The sequence below is a fragment of the Rattus rattus genome, chromosome 1 (genome assembly GCF_011064425.1).
Source record: "Rattus rattus isolate New Zealand chromosome 1, Rrattus_CSIRO_v1, whole genome shotgun sequence".
Classification (NCBI taxonomy): domain Eukaryota; kingdom Metazoa; phylum Chordata; class Mammalia; order Rodentia; family Muridae; genus Rattus; species Rattus rattus.
Genome location: NC_046154.1, coordinates 144,409,696 through 144,430,527, shown reverse-complemented (window position 1 = coordinate 144,430,527; position 20,832 = coordinate 144,409,696). Strand labels below are relative to the sequence as shown.

Genomic DNA, 20,832 nt, shown 5'->3' with positions numbered 1-20,832 from the left:
GTAGCCTCTTTAGTCATGTCTGCGTACACAGACTCAGTGCTTTAATTAAATAATTTAAATAAAATTCTTTCACTTACATATTATATTCTTTTGTAGTGAGGATGAGGACGATGACCTTCAGTATGCTGATCATGATTATGAAGTACCTCAACAAAAAGGACTGAAAAAACTCTGGAACAGAGTAAAATGGACCAGAGATGAGGTAGTTGCCTGGCAAGATTACTAGTCTTATATTTATCAATTAATAATATTATAGTTATAAAGGGAATTATAAAAACAATGTGAGGAAAATTGTTAACTTAGTCGTGCATTCTTTTTTTTGAAAAATCAATGATATGAACAATAGTTTGATTTTCGATTGACTGAAGCAGTATAATAATGGAGGAATTTGTGTAATAGACTTTGATTCTTCCCCAAATGAGTAACAAATATGACTTAAGAGGATGAGAATATCATCTACATACTAGGGACGGAGGAAAGATTTCTAACTTTTATGCCTCCAATAGGATGACAAGTTAAAGAAGTTGGTTGAACAACATGGAACTGATGATTGGACTCTAATTGCTAGTCATCTTCAAGTAAGTGAAATGTCAAGTTGTATTTTTGTAGCAACATATCTTTATTTAAGGCATTAGTTTATATATTCTATTTTTTAGAAATGTGTCTGTATAATTTAGGTTTTTATTCCTTAAAACATCTGGTTAAATTATTTTCTGGTATGTTTTGTAGTTGTTTGCTAGTGGTTTAGAAAGTAATTTTCTAATACAAGTTGAGTACCTCAAATCCCAAAATCTGAAATCAAAAGTGCTTCAAAATCTACAACTGTTTGAGTACTGATGTAGAGCCACAGTAGAATGTACATCACAGTAAAAATGCCAGGTACGCTAAAATGTTACTATTACTAGATTATGTGTATAAAGTTGATACGAAACATAAATGAGTTTCATCTATGGACTTCTGTTCCATCCCCAAGATATATCATTTTATGTATATGTACATATTTCCAAATCTTCAGACTGAAATCTGAAACAACTTTAGCCTCAAAAATTTTGGATAATGGCTGCTTAACTTGTAAAGAATTTATCCAGGGGCCTAAAAGAACTTTTATTATTAAAACAAAAATGGCATTAACTTTTGGTAGACCTTCACAAATATTTGTGATAAGTGAATTTATTTTATTTTAATTTTTGTATGTTGGAAATTGAACCTAGGGCCTTGCAAACTCAAGTAAGCACTACTGATCTATATCCTCAACTGTGATATATGCGAAAATATTCTGAGAGAATTTTACTATTAAAACATTTTGACAGCTACTGAATAAGAAAAATAGTTAGGTTTACCATCTAATGCATATGCTTTTGAGTATTTTTATTGGTTCTGTCTATCTGTCTTTCTTTTTTTGAGATGAAATCTTACTATGTAGCTTTTGGTAGCCTATAAGTCACTATGTGAATCAGGCTGCCTAAAACTCATAGACATCTGCTTGCCTTGTTGTCCTGAGTGATGGGATTAAGGTTGTGAAGTATCACACCTAGCTACCTACGTATTTATTACTTTACATTATGCTTGTTCATCACCAGTATTCACATACTATTGGCATGTAATTTTATAAAATATGAAAGTACTTCTGCATGTATTCATTTGTTTCCTAGAGCATTGTGAGTTGTAATTTGCCTATATTTTAAATTTCAGTATTATTTCTTTGGTTTCACAAACAAGGTTGCCTGTGGTTTGTTTGTTTGTTGTGTTTTTCACATGATCATAGTATCTCTCAGTGTAACCTAAAAACTGAGAAAATAGATTATAGAGTTAGTCTAAATTATATTCAAATGTCAGCTCTGTTAATTTAGAGAATACTTCGTTGACCTGCAGCTACTTGCTTCTATAGTATCATGAGAATTACAAATATAAAGAAGGTTGGCACAGTTCCTGACATTTAGCAGATAGTCTGTAAAAGCAAACTAAATTGGAAGTTGTGTACTAGATTTAAACTGGTATTGATACAAAGTTATGTGAAAGTTGTTTTGAGGAAAGTAGTAGCTTTAAATGGATTAGCATTGATATATAGAAGCCATAATGAAGCAGCTCAAACTAAATAAAGTTAAGTCTGGTGGCATTAATAGACATGATGTTTCTCTGCATCAGTTATGTTTTTAGATGATCTATAGTCTTGCATATGATCAGATAGTTTTATAAGTTGTAAGTTGGTTAACAAAATAGGTGTGTATTATTTATTGTTATCTTAGCAATACTTTGTAGAACTTAGTCATAGACGTATTAAAATAAGGCTTCATTTATCACTTTTGGAATTTAAGTTGTTTCATTCTCTCTGTCTCTCTGTCACTGTCTTTGTGTGTGTGTCTGTGTGTGTGTGTGTCTGTCTGTGTGTATGTGTCTGTCTGTGTGTCTGTGTGTCTGTGTCTATGTGTATCTGTGTGTGTGTGTCTGTGTGTGTGTGTCTGTGTGTGTGTGTCTCTGTGTGTCTCTGTGTGTGTGTCTGTGTGTGTCTATGTGTGTCTGTGTGTGTCTGTGTGTGTCTGTGTGTGTGTCTGTGTGTGTGTGTTACTGGGATTAAGCCTAGGGCCTTGTGCATGCTAGTGGAACGCTACTCCAGAGCTGTATTTCCAGTTCATTTTTTAAAATTTCAACCTTTAACCTACTTAATTGAAGTATAATGTATATCTTCTATAAAAATGTTTCATGTTTTATTGATAATTTGAAAGGCATAATTTATAAATATACTTTTACTACCACATAGAACCTTTAAGGAACATAGTGATACCTTTAAGATTCATTTAAACTTGTACAGATTTGAGCTGCTATGTTTAAAGTCTTATATCTGCTTCATACAGTTTATTCCCCTCATTTATTTCTCAACTCTGGATTAATTTTTTATGAACTATGTTTTGCTGCTTGCTGTATTATGAGGATAGTATAGAGGTACATATCTTAATTCCAAATATATTGTTTTTAATTTGCAGTCTAAACCTGTGATTAATCGAAAGAACAGAATTGGAAATTTTAGGCATGTAAAATAAGCATTACATGTAGAAGTTCGATATTGAATATGCTGTTGATTTGTATTTTGTTCATATTCATGTAAATTTGGGCTAATTTATTTCCTGGGAGACACTTATTCAACAATAAAATTGTCCAAATTTTTTCAGAATCGTTCTGATTTTCAGTGCCAACATCGATGGCAGAAGGTTTTAAATCCAGAATTGATAAAGGGTCCTTGGACGAAGGAAGAAGATCAGAGGGTAACATATTCATATTCTTTTGAAAAATTCTTAAGTTACTTACTTGTGTGTATGTTTAGGGACATGTATGTTTATGCATCCTTATGACACAGCTTACATGTGGAGGTCAAAGGATAGTTTGTGGGAGCTAGTTTTCTCCTTCCACCCACCATTGGGTCGCAGGGATCATTTGGTCATCGGGTTTAATGGCAAGTGCTATGGGGTCATTCCTTACCCCTTGTTCATATCCCTTATCACTGTACCAATGGGTTAGATTTATTAGCATGGTGTAACACAGCTAATGTGTGATGTGTGATGTCTGTATGCTAGGGTTGGGGTGGACATACATATTGCATACATATATGAGGAGGCTGGAGGACTACTTTAGGTGGTGGTGTTTCTGAAGAGAGTATCCTCTGGGGTTTATTTTTATGACATAGGGTTTCCCATTGGCCTTCAGCTTGCCAAGTAGGGGTAGGTGAGTGGGCCTGTGAGCATCGTGGATCTGCCCTTCTGCCCTGCTCCCTGTTGCTGAGATTGCAAGTGTATGCCACTATGGCAGCTTTTAAAAATGCTGTTTGTGGGTATGAAACTCAGGTCTAAATGCTTGCAAGAAAAGCACTCTATTAACTGAGCCATTTTCCTCAGCTCACACTTTAGGTTTGAACAGTGAGCTGTTCTTTGGAGGTTATATGCATAAAAATTGAATGTTGAATGCCCCAAAAATAAATTTTAATTTTGTTTTCGTACTTACTAACCTGATATGTAAGGAAAACACTGTTAATATTTCCTCTTGACCTTAAATGAATCTCATGATTAAATAAATATCATTATTTCCAGACATCATGTTTCCAGAGGGTTTATAATAAAAAACAATTATTTGGGCAATACAAGTTGTTGAAGAATAGAAGCATCTGCTGTCTACTAGGAATTGCTCTGTAATTCATACCCTTAGCTTGCCCATTGCTAATGTGCCTGTGGAATTAGAACATCCTAATACCCATAAGAACAAACAAACCAAGTCACTTCATGTGCCTTGGGGCTGATCTGACTTTTCTTAATAGGCGATGATAAGTTTTGAAATGTAAGATCTGGGCAGGTTGTCCTGTCTTCTACACAGTCACCATGGTTTGTATATGTCTGTGCTCATACTTACAGGTCATAAGTATGCAAACAATAGTAATAAATGGCAATAATTAAGTAAAATACAGTGTGAGCTCTTTTAAAAAGATATTTAATAGCTGGATCTGGTGTACTGTCTATAATTCTAGCTACCAGGGTGACTTAGTGAGACCCTGTTTAAAAATAGAAATTAAGAAAAGGGCTGGGAATATAATGCATGGTAGAACACTTATTAAATATACCTATGCTGGGAAAAGAAAAACCGAAGAGCAGTAACCACAGCTGTACAGTTAACCTTTAAATCTTATTTTTAAAACTATGACAAGGAGATACACATTATGAAAAGAGTGATATATGTTAGATTTAATTAATCTACCAATATAGAATGATTCTTTGTGCTCCATATGATATTTGACAGTGGATCAAAGTAGCAGTGAAGTAAGTGGACTGAGGAGATGAACTGTTTTTAAATTTTAGTTAAACTAAAAGCAAACAAAATATAGTACAAATGTACAAACTTTTTTTAGTTTGATAAAAGAGGAAATGAAAAGTCAGTAATTATAGATCTTTCCTGCTTCCTAATGAAGTTATTTGGCTTTTTGCTGAAAACCACCCCCCCCCAGATGTAAGAGTAGAAAAGACAAATCTCAAAAAATTTTAGTTACTTCAAATTAAACTTGTATGAAAATGGTTTAACATGAGTAATTAGCCCCTTGAATTTTTTGATGCGTTGGGAATTGATTTTTGAACTTGCTGAGTGCTAAAGGATTAACTATTATTGATATTACCTTTTGTGAATTATAGTTATAGCTGAAATTTAATGCATTTATTTTAAATGGAATTCTTAATTTGGAGTTTTTTCTCCTTTTGTTGTTGTTACTGAGGTGCTTCAGATCAAACCTAGGACCTTGTACTTGGAAAAAAGAAAAACCAAAATGTTCTGTAATGAACCAACCTTGACATGCTTGAATTACATTTTAAAATTCTTTCACAGTAATGTTTTCTCAACCTTTGCTTCTGTTTCTTAGGTTATTGAATTAGTTCAGAAATATGGGCCAAAAAGGTGGTCTTTAATTGCAAAACATTTAAAAGGAAGAATAGGCAAGCAGTGCAGAGAAAGATGGCACAATCACCTGAACCCCGAGGTGAAGAAGTCCTCTTGGACAGAGGAGGAAGACAGGATCATATACGAAGCACACAAGCGCCTGGGAAACCGTTGGGCCGAGATTGCTAAGTTACTTCCTGGAAGGTGCTCACATAAGTTTCTGTGCTTCAACATGACCCTTACTGCCTTACTATTGAATATATTTTCAAGTACCCCTTTCTTTTATTTTAATTCAAGTTTAGGCTACATAATTATGAGCAACCATTTGGGTCCATTTGTAATTTTGTGGTAAAGAATATGGTTAATTTGTACAATAAAATGGTAAACCTTTAAGTTATGTAAACATTTCATAGAGATGTCTTACATACCGTGCACAAGGCTGGGGCCTGCAAGTACACTGACTGGAATTATTGTGAACCTATGTTATGGAATCTAGTTCTTGATTATGCCATACTTTAAGCTATGGGAGTAGAATATAAAAATCCATGTAACTGAAGTGTAGATTTTCCTCAGAGGCAGTGATGTGCTTAGTAATTTTGTAGTAAATAATATAATTTGTACAATAAAATGGTAGATTGTATCGTTCAGATACTTTGTCAGTCACTGGTACTGCAGATCTTTTCTCAGGCAATCTGATCTCTCTCTGAGAACATATCTCCTCATGCTTCATAACTGTAATCTCTATGTAGTACTTCACGGTAACTAATATGCTTTTCTATGCATTCCTGCTTGACCTTTGTATACTTTGGAAATATGTAAAGGAAACATTAATGTCTTTGTTTTATAGGAATTTAAGATGCAGTATTATATTTCTTTTGTCCAAGTTACTATCCCTGGGCTGTGAACTTCTGATATATTCAGTATTTTATGCACCTTTTTACTCTGTGTAGAACCCAGCTTAGTGTTTTAACAAAGTGGGTTTCTAGTAAGTGATATTTTATACAGAATAGAATTTATACTACGAATAGCTCTAGGTTTATCTTTTAAAAAAGAACCTTAGGTTAAAAGGGAGCTGACGAACTAATTTTCTAAAAATATAATATTCTGAGAAATAGTAAAGAATACTTGAAATCTGTAATTTGTAGTTTTCCTTTCTTTCTTTTCTTAATGGAATTGAGGATTGAACCAGCGCCTCACTCATGATAGACCACTAGACAAGCATTTTACCCCTGAGCTATATCTCTAGCTTGATTTTTTTTTGTTTTTTGATAGTTTTTTTTTTCCTTTTCCTGTTGCAAGGCCTTGGTACTTGGTATGCCTTTTATCCAGAGGCTCTTTCTTCTGGTTTTTGTTGTTGTTGTTGTTGCTGTTGTTTTTGAGACAGGCTCTTAGTATGTTGTCCAGGCTAGCCTTGAGTTCCCTTATCTGTTTGTTACCTTCAGGCTGATGATCCTTCACCTGCCTTTTTTTCTGTTCTTGTCCTGCCATGTCTTTGAGATCTCGTGGCTTCACTGTCATCTCAAGGTCCTCCTGGACTACCTACCTAACCAAACTCACATACTCACTTCTCATCCTCTTAGCTACCCACAACCCAGTGGTGATCTTATTTATTTCTTTGTTTTTGGTCTTTCTTCTCTGTTGCTGTGCTTTCACTGAGAATTTACCTCTGCGACACCAGGAACCTTCTAAATACTCAATTTTCCCAATCGTAAAAAATATGTCTTATATATTTTGTGCAAATTAGTGCTAAAATTTGTAGGATTCCTTCCCTTTTTTAAAATTATATACTTTCATTTCTTAGGACTGATAATTCTATCAAAAATCATTGGAATTCTACCATGAGAAGAAAAGTGGAGCAGGAGGGCTACTTACAAGACGGAATAAAATCAGAGCGATCTTCATCAAAACTTCAACACAAACCTTGTGCGACTATGGACCATTTGCAAACCCAGAATCAGTTTTACATTCCTGTTCAGGCACATATTTTTAATATCTTTATTATTTAAAAACAATTTCTTTAGTTTTTATATGGGAACTATTGGTTTGTTTGTTTGTTTTGACAAGTAAAATTTGTTTGGGGAGTGATGCAGATAGACATTTAAATTTCTAAACTGAAAAAGTAAGCCATAATTTTGATAAATATTTTAGTGTAAATGTGACTTAGGTTTCCAATGTGGTTTCCACACTGAGAAATGTAGTGTGTGCATGTAACAGTGCTCTCATTCATTGTAGTTATGGTTCAGTGGACATAGATGTGCTTTAACATCTATGGAACTTTCCTCAACCCTTGTTCTGTGTAAATGTAGTACTGACTATCTCACAGGTGTCACAGAACAGTGTAAAGGAGAAAGAGTAACGCGATCATTTAAACACTCCTGGGAACAGTAAATAGTTGATCTTTGATCTTGCTCTACTTTGCTCTTAAGTGATTTAGGCTTCATTTAGACAGATTGATGAAAGGTTACCTAAGTTCAAACTCAGGGAGCTCTGTCTTGTCCCCTACAACACACATTTACCTACCTGTAAGGATTTGCTTTGTTATCTTCATGAGATGTGCTTTCCCCGTCTGTGTGTCTATAATAGACAGCTCTTAGTTCTTTTCACATAGTGTAAAAGACTGTTAGGACAAGTAGTGTCTCACAGAAGATAGAATTGGGTATGGTGTTAAAAAGTTTGCTTCCTGAGCCTCTCGGGTGTTATTTCATTTTACATTTTATGCACATCACTAAGTTCTTTTAGACTTACTTTTAAAAGAAACACTTAAAATAGTAATATCTTAATTTATAAATAGGGAAACATGGACGATAGTGTAGTTAACTGCTGACACTTGACCTCAAGGATTTTACTGTTTCGTTTTTTAAACATAGTTTCTTTTGGGTCTTAGATTTCAATAGCATCAACAGCAAGGTTTTGCTTCTGTCTTAGAAAAATTACCATTTAAAGTTTTTTTTTTTGGCTTACAAAAAGATAATTTTAAAAATTACTTGTTGCCAAGGGAGTGTTTGATAGTCTCAACTAAAATATGTTAAAGAAAATAAGGATATTGTTTAAAATTTAAGAATTGTTTTCCATTTAATAATTTAGAAAGCTTTATATATTTAAATTTTAAACTATTAAGAAGATTATTCTAATTTTTCTTAAGAAGTGTGACATGAAGAAAAAAATATGTTGGTTTGAAATACCATGGCAGATTGCCATTGAAAAGTTTGAGGAAAATAAGTCTCAAATCTATTGACCTACCAAGTTGAGTGATAAGTGATCCTGAGTATTGTCAAAGCTAACCTCTAGGTTAGAGCTCAGATGGAATGATTTTGCATTTGATGGTGATTTGGGCCACAATAGAAGATAGATAGATTATATTTATTTTGTATTTGATTGCCAGATTTTTTTTTTTTACAAACATCTCATGTATTTTATTAGTGCCCCTAAATTCAAATAAACTTTATGATTTTTTTTTCCTTTTTTTTTTTTTTTTCGGAGCTGGGGACCGAACCCAGGACCTTGCACCTGGTAGGCAAGTGCGCTGCCGCTGAGCTAAATCCCCAACCTCCTTAAAGTATGAAGGTTTTTTTTTCTGTTTTTTTTTTTTTTAACTTTACGATTTTTATTACCAATGTTTTAGAAATGAGACAGTGATTGTCAGAATGTCTGTTATGACTACATGTGTAATTCTGATTGGTTTCTACATGAATAACAGAAAAGTCCTCTTTTCTTCTTAGAGATTGATATTAGGTGGTGATAAGACTATGAACACAGTTTACTGTGTTCTGTAGGCAGTAGGGCAGCCCTCAAAAGCTGACTTTTAAAAATATATTGTAGGTGATGTTGGTAACAGACCGATTGACTGATACAACCAGGATTAGAAGTAAGGTGTGGTGATATCCACCTGTAATTTCAGCACTGGGGAGGTTGAGGCAGGATTATTAGAAATTTGAGACCAGCCTCAGCCACATAGTTAGCTACAGTTGCTTGAGCTTCAAAACAGAACCCTGTCTCATGAAATGGAAAGACAAAGATACAAATCTAAATGTGGTTACTTCCTATACTTAGAGTTTATCAGTAAAGCCTAAGGACAGGGGATACAGTTATTAAATAAAAACTATTGTAGTTAGGAATTTTCAGAGTTGCTAGCCAATATCCAATCTCCAGGTTTTTGTTTCGTTGTTGGTTTTTTGTTTTGTGTTGTTTTTCTGAGACAGGATCTACCATCTAGCCTTGAGGTTTCACACAGAGGCCTGTGCTACCCTTCCCAGTGTTCCGCTTTTTAATGTTGACATTTTATTACAAGCTTTCTTGGCATCAGATTTGTAAAAATGTATAACTTCTAATAGTTATACTTTCCTTCTTTTTTAGATCCCTGGTTATCAGTATGTGTCACCTGATGGCAATTGTGTTGAACATGTCCAGACATCTGCCTTTATTCAGGTACGCTTAATTTGTAACAGAGCCACAAAGGAAGAAGTTATTATCCTTACATTACAGTTGCTTACCTGTAATCCCAGTTTTGAGCTGAGGCAGGAGGATAGCCACAGCTCAAGACAAACAGAGCTACATAGCAAGTATTAGGCCAGTCAGGGCTACAGAATAAAAAGCAAAAACAGCAAAAATTAAACAAATGAAATGAAAAACAGAAGAATCCCGTGGTCCCAGCACTTGGGAAGATGGACAGGAAGATACTGTGCCTCCTTCCACTAAAAACAAACAAAAAGCATTTGACAGATTCTTAGAAGTTGAATAGTACTCATTTCCTTATCTATTTAGGCTAAAGAACACTGCTGAAGTTGTTGTTGTTGTGGTTTTTTTTTTTTTGCGTGTGTGTGTGTGTTGTTGTTTTTTTAATTTTTTTTTTACTTTGAGTATTATACAACTAAAGGAAAATAAGGAAACTGTATAAAATGGATTTGAAAAATAAAATCCATAAAAATATGAGGTGATTGGCAACACCAATGTGGCAATTTGTTCAGTTTTAAATAATTAAAACAGCTGCTGAATTGTATAAAACACATTACAATGAATTTATCTGAAGTATGTCAGAGGTATACTTTTGATACATAGTTAATGTACTGTGGTTTTAGGTCCCTTCCCCACTGCTGTTCATTTGTAACAGTGCTATGTAATCAGGCTGGCCTTGTAGTTGATATGGAGCCTAAGATACCATGCTGCATGGTTTTAGGTGACGCTGGAGACTAGCCCGGGGCTTCTAGCATACTAGAGAAATTGCTAACTGAACTATATCATTACCCCTGTTTTTGTCTTTTTCTCTTTGCTCTGTTGAGTAGGGTGCTACCATATAGCCCAAGGATAGCTTTAAGCTTGAAACCCTCCTTTCTTTCTGTTTCTTGCATTCTGAGGGAATGGCAAGTGTGCACTACTGTGCCTGAAATAATGTCTTTCCCCCCATACATTCAAATTTTCCCATTTTCTTTTACAAAGTTGAAAATGTTTACAAGTACTCTTTTAGATTCCAGAGGAATTGTGCTATATTGATTCAGTAGCATTAAGAGGTTAGTGACATTTGGATTTAGTAGTGTTAAGCTTTTTTATAGGCTGCATAGAAGAAAATAAAAATGAAAACACTATTTTAAAGCAGTTGTGATGGTGCTTGTTTTTCTTTTATTTAACTTATTTTAGCAACCCTTTGTTGATGAAGATCCTGATAAAGAGAAAAAAATAAAGGAGCTCGAGTTGCTTCTTATGTCAGCTGAGAATGAAGTTAGAAGAAAGAGGCTTCCACCTGTAAGGATCGAGCGTACATGTCTGCATTTGGTCACGGGAGTCCTTCCATGGATGCTTTCCTTAGCTGTAGAGTACATTTTCCCATTTAATTTGCAGCTTTGATGTCGCTTGGTCAAGACTTACACCTCTTCCAGCACGGTTTACGTTGTTCTATACTAGGATACTTTTTTCCTAAAAAGAATGTTTCTTAAATCATAAATGATTAGAGTAAAATCTTTAATTAGTATTTTTGTGAATCTTGTAATTATGTTATATTGGGCTTTTAAAACTTGATATTACATGTAATGATGGATTAAATTGAAAAACTTATAAAATAAATATAGGTATAGAGAGATAAGCTCTAAATTATTTTTATTTTTTTGAAAAGTTGTCTTTCACTCGAGGATATGAATCAATAACTAAGAGCAGACAGGAACATTTGGTTCTTATATTCTCTAAATCCTCTAAAGAACTTTTTCAGAAGAAGAAGGCTGATATGGCTGTCTTTTATTTAGCTTGTCAGGATAACTAGGAGTATTAAACTAAGATAAATGATATAATTTCTAGTAGAATTAAACGTGTTATGCTAGATGGTTTAGAGAAAAGAGATGTACATTTATTCTTAGATGAGAATTTCAGAAGTTTAATTGATATCTGGAGTCTATCTTTAGAGCCTTTTACAAAGGCCTAAAGATCAGTGGCGAGCATTTGTCTAATATACATTTGATCTTGGGTTCAGTCTGAGCACTGAGAAAAGTTGCTTTTCCCTTCTTGACTTGAGACTTACTTAGAGAGCAAAAATATTGAGTTATGGGAACTCAGATAGCATCACTATGAGAGAATAAACTGACATCTTCAATTAGTATCATGAAACAACTGATATTATCTTCTATGATTTAAGAGTGTATTAAATGATATAATTATTATAGGTGAGATTTTACTATAGAAAGGCAACTTTTGTTTTGAAACGATATCCCATCAGTAAATAGTAAGACTGCAAATGTGCATATTTTAATGATAATTTTAGCTCTGTTAAAGAAATGACAAATAGTCCTTATTTGTAGATTTCCACTTTGGAAATTTTTGGAAAGATTTGGACTGGGATGTAGCTCAGTGGTAGGAGCCTTTTCCTATGTTTGAGGCCTTGGGCTTTGTCCCCAAGTGCTCAAAACAGAAATAAAGCTTCAACAAAAAGATAACATTTTTTAAAATTAAAAATGTTAATTTTCCCATTTTATTTTATGTGTATGGGTGTTTTATCTGCATGTCTATCTGTGTACTGAATGTATGAGGGGCCTGAGGAGGCCAGACGAAGGTCTCAGATCCCTGAAACGGCCATGTGGGTGCCGGGAATCAAACCCAGGCTCTTTGGAAGCACAGCCAGTATTCGTAACTGCTGAGCCATCTTTCCAGTCCAATTTGGTTTTTAAAAAAATAATAGTGGGGTTGGGGATTTAGCTCAGTGGTAGAGCACTTGCCTAGCAAGCGCAAGGCCCAGGGTTTGGTCCTCACTCCAGGGGGGGAAAAATAAATAATAGTGTTGGGGACATGTTAGGAGGGTGTGGGGGGATACAGAAGGGGATCAGGAAATGATCGAGGTACATTGTATACATGGGTGAAGTTATCAAAGAATGAATATTTTAAAACTAATAGCAGTACCTTAGCTCAGGACGCAGCATACCTGTCTCATTTAACAACAAAAACATTCTGGCTCAAGTAGTTCACATTTTATGTTAAAGGGGGGAAATTTGCTGACTTCTTTTTAAAACTTGCTGTCAAAGTGTGGCTAAATGGGCCATTTTAAATCCTAGAGGGAAGTTACTTTAGTTTGTAGTATAGATTTCATACAAATTTATTTGTTTTTTTAAACAGATGTATGATAATAGCTATTATTATTTTACTGAATTCTATTATGCTTAGCTATTTCATGTGTATTTTTGGTAATTCTCATATTAATTACTTAGTTAAAAGTACATGGAATGCATTAGAGATTAAGATTAGGTCTGTATATTTGCAATGCTGTGGTTTTTCTGTTGGGTTCAGTAGCTTCCCTCTTTGGTTGGTTGGTTATTTATTTATTTATTTAATTTGTATGGGTTTTTGCCTGCTTGTATGTCTGTGCTTCATGTGTGTGCAGTACACATGGAGGTCAGAAGAGCATGTTAGAGCCTCAGAAATTGGAGGTACAGATGGTTTTGAGCTCACATGTGGGTACTATGAACTGAACCTTGAATCCTCTGGAACAGCAGCAAATACTCTTATCCACAGAGTCATCTCTCCAGTCCTGATTTTTTAAAACAATAGAAACCATTTATAGAGTGATTTCTTTAAAATGGGCAGTACGTTCTTAAGAATATTGTTGCTACTAACTATATTTAATTTAAATATAATTTAAATTTCCTCATGTGCACCAGCCTCATTTTGCACATATGACTCCTGGCTCCCATACTGATTTGCTAAAGATAAAGAGTACTTTTATATTTCAGAAGGTTCTGTTGAATAGTACTATACGTGTTACAAATTTCCTTTACGAGTCTTTAAGATCTCATTATTATAAGAACAGGAAACGAGACTTCCAAGACAAGTAAAATGCCTTGGTCATAATTCTAAAGAGAGGAAGAAAACTAGTGTAGTCCCTAATATCAGAGTAACCCACAGTGAGAACAGAGATGAGGGATAGAATATGGTAAGACAAAGTAAGTTACTTGGTTCTATAAGAATTGAGGAATGTGTACTTCACATGCACAGTTGGGATATGCTCTTGGAAGAAGTCCTATGTGAATTTAGTCCTGAAACTCACGATGATTAGATATAAAATAGAGGAGTTAGGGCAGTATCGTAACTAGAAGAGATGAAAATATATTGTCAGTCACACGACATACTTCTTAATAGTTAAACTGTCTCTTAAATAAAGACTAGCACTTTTTGTGCGTGGTGGGTTAGGGAGGGTTCTAGGTAAAGAAAACAGCAGTATGTGAAGAGGCTCTCCAGAGTGAGAGCACAGCATCCAACAGGAGTTAGAATTGCTGTAGCTCGGTGTTCTCATGGAAGGACAGTGTGAGTGGAATTGTGGAATGGCGTTTGTAAAGAAACGAGGCCAGGCTTTAGGTCTTTGTTAAGTGCTAATTTTATTGACAGTGGCTTTATAGTTAAATTTATTTAGGAAAAGGAAATCTAGCCAAGGTATGAGATTTAGTGGAAACAAATTGTGTACTGATATTGAAGAAAGGCTACATTTGGGTACTATATATTTTAGCTAAAACGATATGAAGTGTGCTACTGAAATTTTTCATTTAAAATCTAAATTCAAGCCTACATTGAGAATGGCAAATAATACCCAAATTTCTTTTGTACTTTTAGCAACCTGGAAGCTTTTCTAGCTGGTCTGGTAGTTTCCTCATGGATGATAGTATGTCTAACACGCTGAATAATCTTGAGGAGCACACTACTGAGTTTTATAGCATGGATGAAAATCAGACTGTTTCTGCCCAGCAGAACTCACCCACAAAGTTTCTAGCTGTAGAAGCAAATGCTGTGCTGTCCTCTCTACAGACCATCCCAGAATTTGCAGAAACTCTAGAACTTATTGAATCGGTAAGTTTGAAATTGGAAATTAATTATGTAATCTCATAGAAGCGTTAATATTTAATAAACATTTACTAACTTTAATGTTAAGCACTGCCTAATTTTGATCTCTTTTGTAGAGGTTTTTGGTGAAAAAAATTAAAGGTTTAAGTTCTTAAGTATGTATCTTAAAAAGATGTTTTTACAATTAAAAACAATTCATTGTTTATTAGATGAATTACACAAATATATTAGAATGTTTGAAACTAGAGAAACTATAAAAGGAAAATTAAAATTCTCTGTATATTTACACTTGATCACTTGATGTATATAAACACACATATATAACTCATGTTATATTTTTATCTTTTACTTATATCATGAGCCTGTGTTTGATTTCTCAGCATACATATAATTTTTGAGTAAAGATCTCACTGTACATCCCTGTCTGGCCTGAAACTTGCTATGAGACCAGGCTGGCTTTGACCTTACAGAAATCTGTCTGTTTCCTGAGTGCTGGGATTTAAGTGTTTGCCACCATGCTTGGTTCGTAAATATATTTTTTAAACATGAATTTTATGTGCTTTATAGTATTCCATCATATGACTGTAAGGCAGCTTATTTACTCAGTGCACCACTGTAATTGTGTGTTTAGAGGGTATCTGGATTCTCAGTATCACCAATAACAAGTAATACTGATAGAAGGCTTTGTTGTCGAATCACGACAATTCTATACTTGGCTGAGTTGGATTTCTAAATCAAAGTCTATGTTCCATACATATTACCAAATGGTTATGTAGAGTTTCATGGTGTTTTCTGGTTAAATAGAATGGTTTTATGATAAATTATTTTTTTAATAATAGCCTAAAATAATCTGCTCTTTTCATGTAAATATTCTGACAGAAAATTTCAGCTACTGTGTTAGATGAAACATTATCTTGGTATTATAAAAACTGTAATATTTTCTTTTTTGTGGTCATGCTTAATTAAAGAAAAATGTTTAGACAAAGCTTGTTTTTACTGGTTAAATGAGTAACTAACTTGTTAAAAATTATCATGTGTTCAGATCATATTAAACTGTTATTTTTTTTTTTTTTGTAGGATCCTGTAGCATGGAGTGATGTCACCAGTTTTGATCTTTCTGATGCTGCTGCTTCTCCTGTCAAGTCTACTCCAGTTAAATTAATGAGAATTCAGCACAATGAAGGAGCCATGGAATGTCAATTTAACGTCAGTCTTGTCCTTGAAGGGAAAAAGAACAGTTGTAATGGTGGAGACAGTGAAGCTATTCCTTTAGCATCCCCAAATGTGGTCAAGTTTAGCACTCCACCAACTATCCTCAGGAAGAAGAAAAGACTGCGAGTGGGCCAGTCTGCAGGCAGTGAGCTTGGGGAAGGCTCGCTCAGTGAGGGCAGTAATGCAGCCCTGAAGCACACACCAGTGAAAACACTACCGTTCTCTCCTTCACAGGTACTAGTGCTTTATGTTTGCCAATGTTGGCAAGCTACACTAACAGATCTGTAGTATTTTTAAAAGCAATTGGCTGTTTTGTTAACACAAAAATATATGCTATGTTTAAATGTATACATGAGAGTGATAAACCCTGAAAGTTCCTCACAAAAGGTAATATTTGCATCATAGCACCATAGAATTTCAAGAGTTAAAAGGGAGGTTTTCTTTGTCATATTGTCCTATTTCTGGATAAGATTCCTCAGGAAAGTGGTCTCTAAAAAGTAAAATGATTTATTTTCCCACAGGTCTCTAGTGCAGAACTGAGACCAAGATCCAGGGTGACTCTTTGATTCTTGGTTGTCTGCCATATATTCCTGACATGGTGTAGAGAGACCTGTCTACATACAGCAATTTAGATTTTCATTTACACGGTGATTTCCCCTTTGACATTCTTTGGAAGAACTCTAGATAGCAGTTTACTCTAAGAATCTCCTGTTTTGATGCCCATGAGTACCTGCTTTACTCTTTAGTGATGTTCCAAGTAGCAAATGTACACACTAGGATTACTTTTTTTATTGGGCACTTGTTATATTCTAGGCTGTGTGTCTCTTTTCTTACAGCATCTCCTGTTAATCTTCTTTCAAATGACATTGGAAGTCAAAGGAAATAAGTTTTGAAATGCAGCACCTCCTGTTTGCTGAAAGTGTTTTGATTATCTTAATTTCTTTCCTGTTGCTGTGATGAACTAGCCTGACAAGCTATGTAAGGGGGGAAGGGTAGAGTTATTTTAGCCCCCAGTTCCAGGGGACAGTGTAGTGGAAGTCACAGTGGTAGGACTTGAGACAGTTACTCACATCACTACCCACAGCAAGCGGAAAGCGATGAATGCCTGCGTGAATGCGTGCTGCTGTTGCCGCTCACCTCATCTCTGAGACCTTCCAGAATCCGCTGCTGCTCGAGGAATGGTCCCTCCACGTTTAGGCTGAGATTCCCTACCTCACTTAACCTAATTAAGGGCCTCACAAGCTTGCATGAGCCCAGTTCTCAGATGATTCTAGGTTTTGTCAAGTTGGAAGCATTAATCATCCATCACACAGATGTTAAAAAGTTTTTTGAGTGGCTGGAGAGATGGCTCAGTGGTAAAGAGCACTGACTGCTCTTCCAGAGGTCCTGAGTTCAATTCCCAGCAACCACACGGTGGCTTACAACCATCTGTAATGGGATCTGATGCCCTCTTCTGGTGTGTCGGAAGACAGCCATACTGTACTAAAATAAATGAATAAATAAATAAATGGATAAATCTTTCTAAAAAAAAGTGTTTTTTTTTTTTTTGAGAGAAATAGAGAACTTCATGGTCAGATATGGAGAATTCTGGAATATTTTTGGAGGTATATTTTAAGGTTGGGAAGGTAAGTAGGCTGTGGTAGTACATAGCCACTGAGATCTAAAAATGTTTGAGGTAATACAGTTTGCATTACAACATGAACGATATATTTATTCTTCCTCTAGCTCTCACAGTTCAGAATTATCCCAGGGAAGATGAGGTTTTCTATTTCCAGAGCTTTATATGCTAGTAATTTTTACTGAAGTCAGTTCTATGCTAGAGAGCAAGTAGATAGTACTTATATCCCATGACATTTGGAAGAGTTTGATATTTAATTCTAGGTGAGGTGATTCAAATATTAGAAGACAGGAGAGCTGGAGCTTGAGTAGATTGCACTTGTAAGTGGCGCTCCTGAGGAAGCAGCTTCTACTTCCTCATATTACCACATTACCACTGCTAGTCTGCTAGCTGCAAAAGTAAATGAGGCTTTTTTTTTTTATTAACTTGAGTATTTCTTATTTACATTTCAAATGTTATTCCCTTTCCGGTTTCGGGCAAACATCCCCTCCCTTCTTTTATGGGTGTTCCCCTCCCCATCCTCCCCCTTGTCGCCCCCCCCAACAGTCTAGTTCACTGGGGCTTCAGTCTTAGCAGGACCCAGGGCTTCCCCTTCCACTGATGCTCTTACTAGGATATTCATTGCTACCTATGAGGTCAGAGTCCAGGGTCAGTCCATGTATAGTCTTTGGGTAGTGGCTTAGTCCCTGGAAGCTCTGGTTGCTTGGCATTGTTGTACATATGGGGTCTCGAGCCCCTTCAAGCATTTCCAGTTCTTTCTCTGATTCCTTCAACGGGGGTCCTATTCTCAGTTCAGTGGTTTGCTGCTGGCATTCGCCTATGTATTTGCTGTATTCTGGCTGTGTCTCTCAGGAGAGACCTACATCTGGTTCCTGTCGGCCTGCACTTCTTTGCTTCATCCATCTTGTCTCATTGGATGGCTGTATATGCATGGGCCACATGTGGGGCAGGCTCTGAATGGGTGTTCCTTCTGTCTCTGTTTTAATCTTTGCTTCTCTATTCCCTGCCAAGGGTATTCTTGTTCCCCCTTTTAAAGAAGGAGTGAAGCATTCACATTTTGATCATCCGTCTTGAGTTTCATTTGTTCTAGGCATCTAGGGTAATTCAAGCATTTGGGCTAATAGCCACTTATCAATGAGTGCATACCATGTGTGTTTTTCTGTAATTGGTTTACCTCACTCAGGATAATATTTTCCAGTTCTACCCATTTGCCTATGAATTTCATAAAGGCATTGTTATTGATGGCTGAGTAATATTCCATTGTGTAGATGTACCACATTTTCTGTATCCACTCCTCTGTTGAAGGGCATCTGGGTTCTTTCCAGCTTCTGGCTATTATAAATAAGGCTGCGATGAACATAGTGGAGCACGTGTCTTTTTTATATGTTGGGGCATCTTTTGGGTATATGCCCAGGAGAGGTATAGCTGGATCCTCAGGCAGTTCAATGTCCAATTTTCTAAGGAACCTCCAGACTGATTTCCAGAATGGTTGTACCAGTCTGCAATCCCACCAACAATGGAGGAGTGTTCTTCTTTCTCCACATCCTCGCCAGCATCTGCTGTCACCTGAGTTTTTGATCTTAGCCGTAAATGAGGCTTTTATAGTAGTACGGAATAAGTGAAGTCTGCTTGAAGTTTCTGTGGTCTTGTCTAGACCAGGCAAGTTTGCCTGGCTGTTAACTTTCAATAACTGAGCAAAGCAGTGTCTACAGGTGCACATATGATGCAGTCTGTTATTCTCTTCAGAGTTCAAGATCCTCTCAGAGAAAAGTGCACTTGACATTCTTCACAGTTAACTTTTCAGTTGTACTTCTGTATAAGACTGGGAGATATTTGTTGTAATACCTCTATATAGTTTCTGTAGACCAGTATTTGATGCTATACTGTTTACATTTTTGTGCTGTTATAAAGCATGTCCATTTGTAAGTCAGGGTTTTTAATGTTTATTATGTGCTAATCTGCTCAAAGTGCTGGGAGGCAGCAGTGAAGAAAACAGATTTCTTGCCTTTTGAAGCCTAATTTCCAAAAAGTAAAATGTAAATGTAGTATTACTGAAGAGTCTTTTCCTAAAACAATAGAGAAGTCTTAGCAGTTTGATATTGTACAGGAACTTTGATGTTCTAAAAATTCTCTGAATTCCCTTCCTCATTTAGTTCTTTAACACATGCCCTGGAAGTGAACAACTTAATATAGAAAACCCTTCCTTTACATCAACCCCAATTTGTGGACAGAAAGTTCTCATTACAACTCCTCTTCAAAAGGAAGCGACCCCCAAAGATCAAAAAGAAAATGTAGGGTAAGTGTTTTAAATAACCATGTTTGGGAAAACAGAAAGCATGTCAGAAGTATGTCAGCATTTTATTCAAATGAATGATTTATCCATAATCTTTAAGTCTTTAGGACTTAGAAGTTGGTTATTATTGTTTTTAAAGTTACGTCTTCCTGTTTCTGTAGAATACTAGAAACTGGCTAAATTTAGCATAAAAACTTTATTACAAACAAAATATTCTTAGTACTTTTTTCTAAGTAATTTTTTCTTCTTTAAAATTATTCAAGTATAAACGATACCTGTAATTCATTAAAAAGCATATATCTATATACAAATGTAGCTATGCTTTTATATGGCTTTGCTTTTGTTAACATATATGAGCTCACATTGTGACAATAATACAAGTATCTGGATGACTGACTAGGTTTAGAACACCTACTATTAGAAGATCGATACTGGGTACCACACCAAGAACTCCTACTCCTTTTAAGAATGCACTTGCTGCTCAGGAAAAGAAATATGGACCTCTTAAAATTGTGGTATGTGTACTCTTTATTTTTAAGCACTTTCCTAGTTTTAATAAAAATCCTGGTTTTTACCATTTTGAAGTTTTCAGTATTAAGTGTTCATTGAAACTGAAACATATTTTACTTCTTAATTTATGACTATGAATTTGTGTTAATCTTCCTTGGCTTTTAAATAATTCTTTGCTTGGTTTATTTTAAATTTTTATGTTCTCATGTTAATTAGAAGAAAACAATTGTTAGTGGCAGCTTAATGTTAAGACAATTATGTAGTAGTTTCACTGCAGTAGAATTAATATTTTGATATATCTAATCTCTTAATGTTGCTTAGGAAACTAATGGGTCAGGGAATCCTCTTGAAGTTCAGTTTTCTCTTCTATGCACAAGTTATTAAGTATGCCCCAGTTTTTTGTTTTTTATTGTAAAGCTGAAAGAGACAATAGAAATAACAGGCTTGTCTCTAGTTTCAATGTAGTGAATGCTTAGTTGTTACTAATATT

General features: G+C 35.3%; 1 protein-coding gene across 2 annotated transcripts in view; it reads left to right on the top strand.

Moving 5' to 3' along the window:
- The window catches only part of Mybl1 (MYB proto-oncogene like 1), a 34,904-nt gene that overhangs the window by 8,145 nt on the left and 5,927 nt on the right, over window positions 1-20,832 (top strand). For both annotated transcript variants that reach the window (XM_032906558.1, XM_032906550.1), the window contains exons 2-12: window positions 97-202; window positions 507-578; window positions 3,168-3,260; window positions 5,390-5,610; window positions 7,208-7,382; window positions 9,760-9,831; window positions 11,038-11,142; window positions 14,482-14,715; window positions 15,787-16,155; window positions 19,693-19,835; window positions 20,233-20,347. In XM_032906558.1, coding sequence (XP_032762449.1) covers window positions 97-202; window positions 507-578; window positions 3,168-3,260; window positions 5,390-5,610; window positions 7,208-7,382; window positions 9,760-9,831; window positions 11,038-11,142; window positions 14,482-14,715; window positions 15,787-16,155; window positions 19,693-19,835; window positions 20,233-20,347 — 1,705 coding nt within the window. The remainder of the gene's footprint in view (window positions 1-96; window positions 203-506; window positions 579-3,167; window positions 3,261-5,389; window positions 5,611-7,207; window positions 7,383-9,759; window positions 9,832-11,037; window positions 11,143-14,481; window positions 14,716-15,786; window positions 16,156-19,692; window positions 19,836-20,232; window positions 20,348-20,832) is intronic.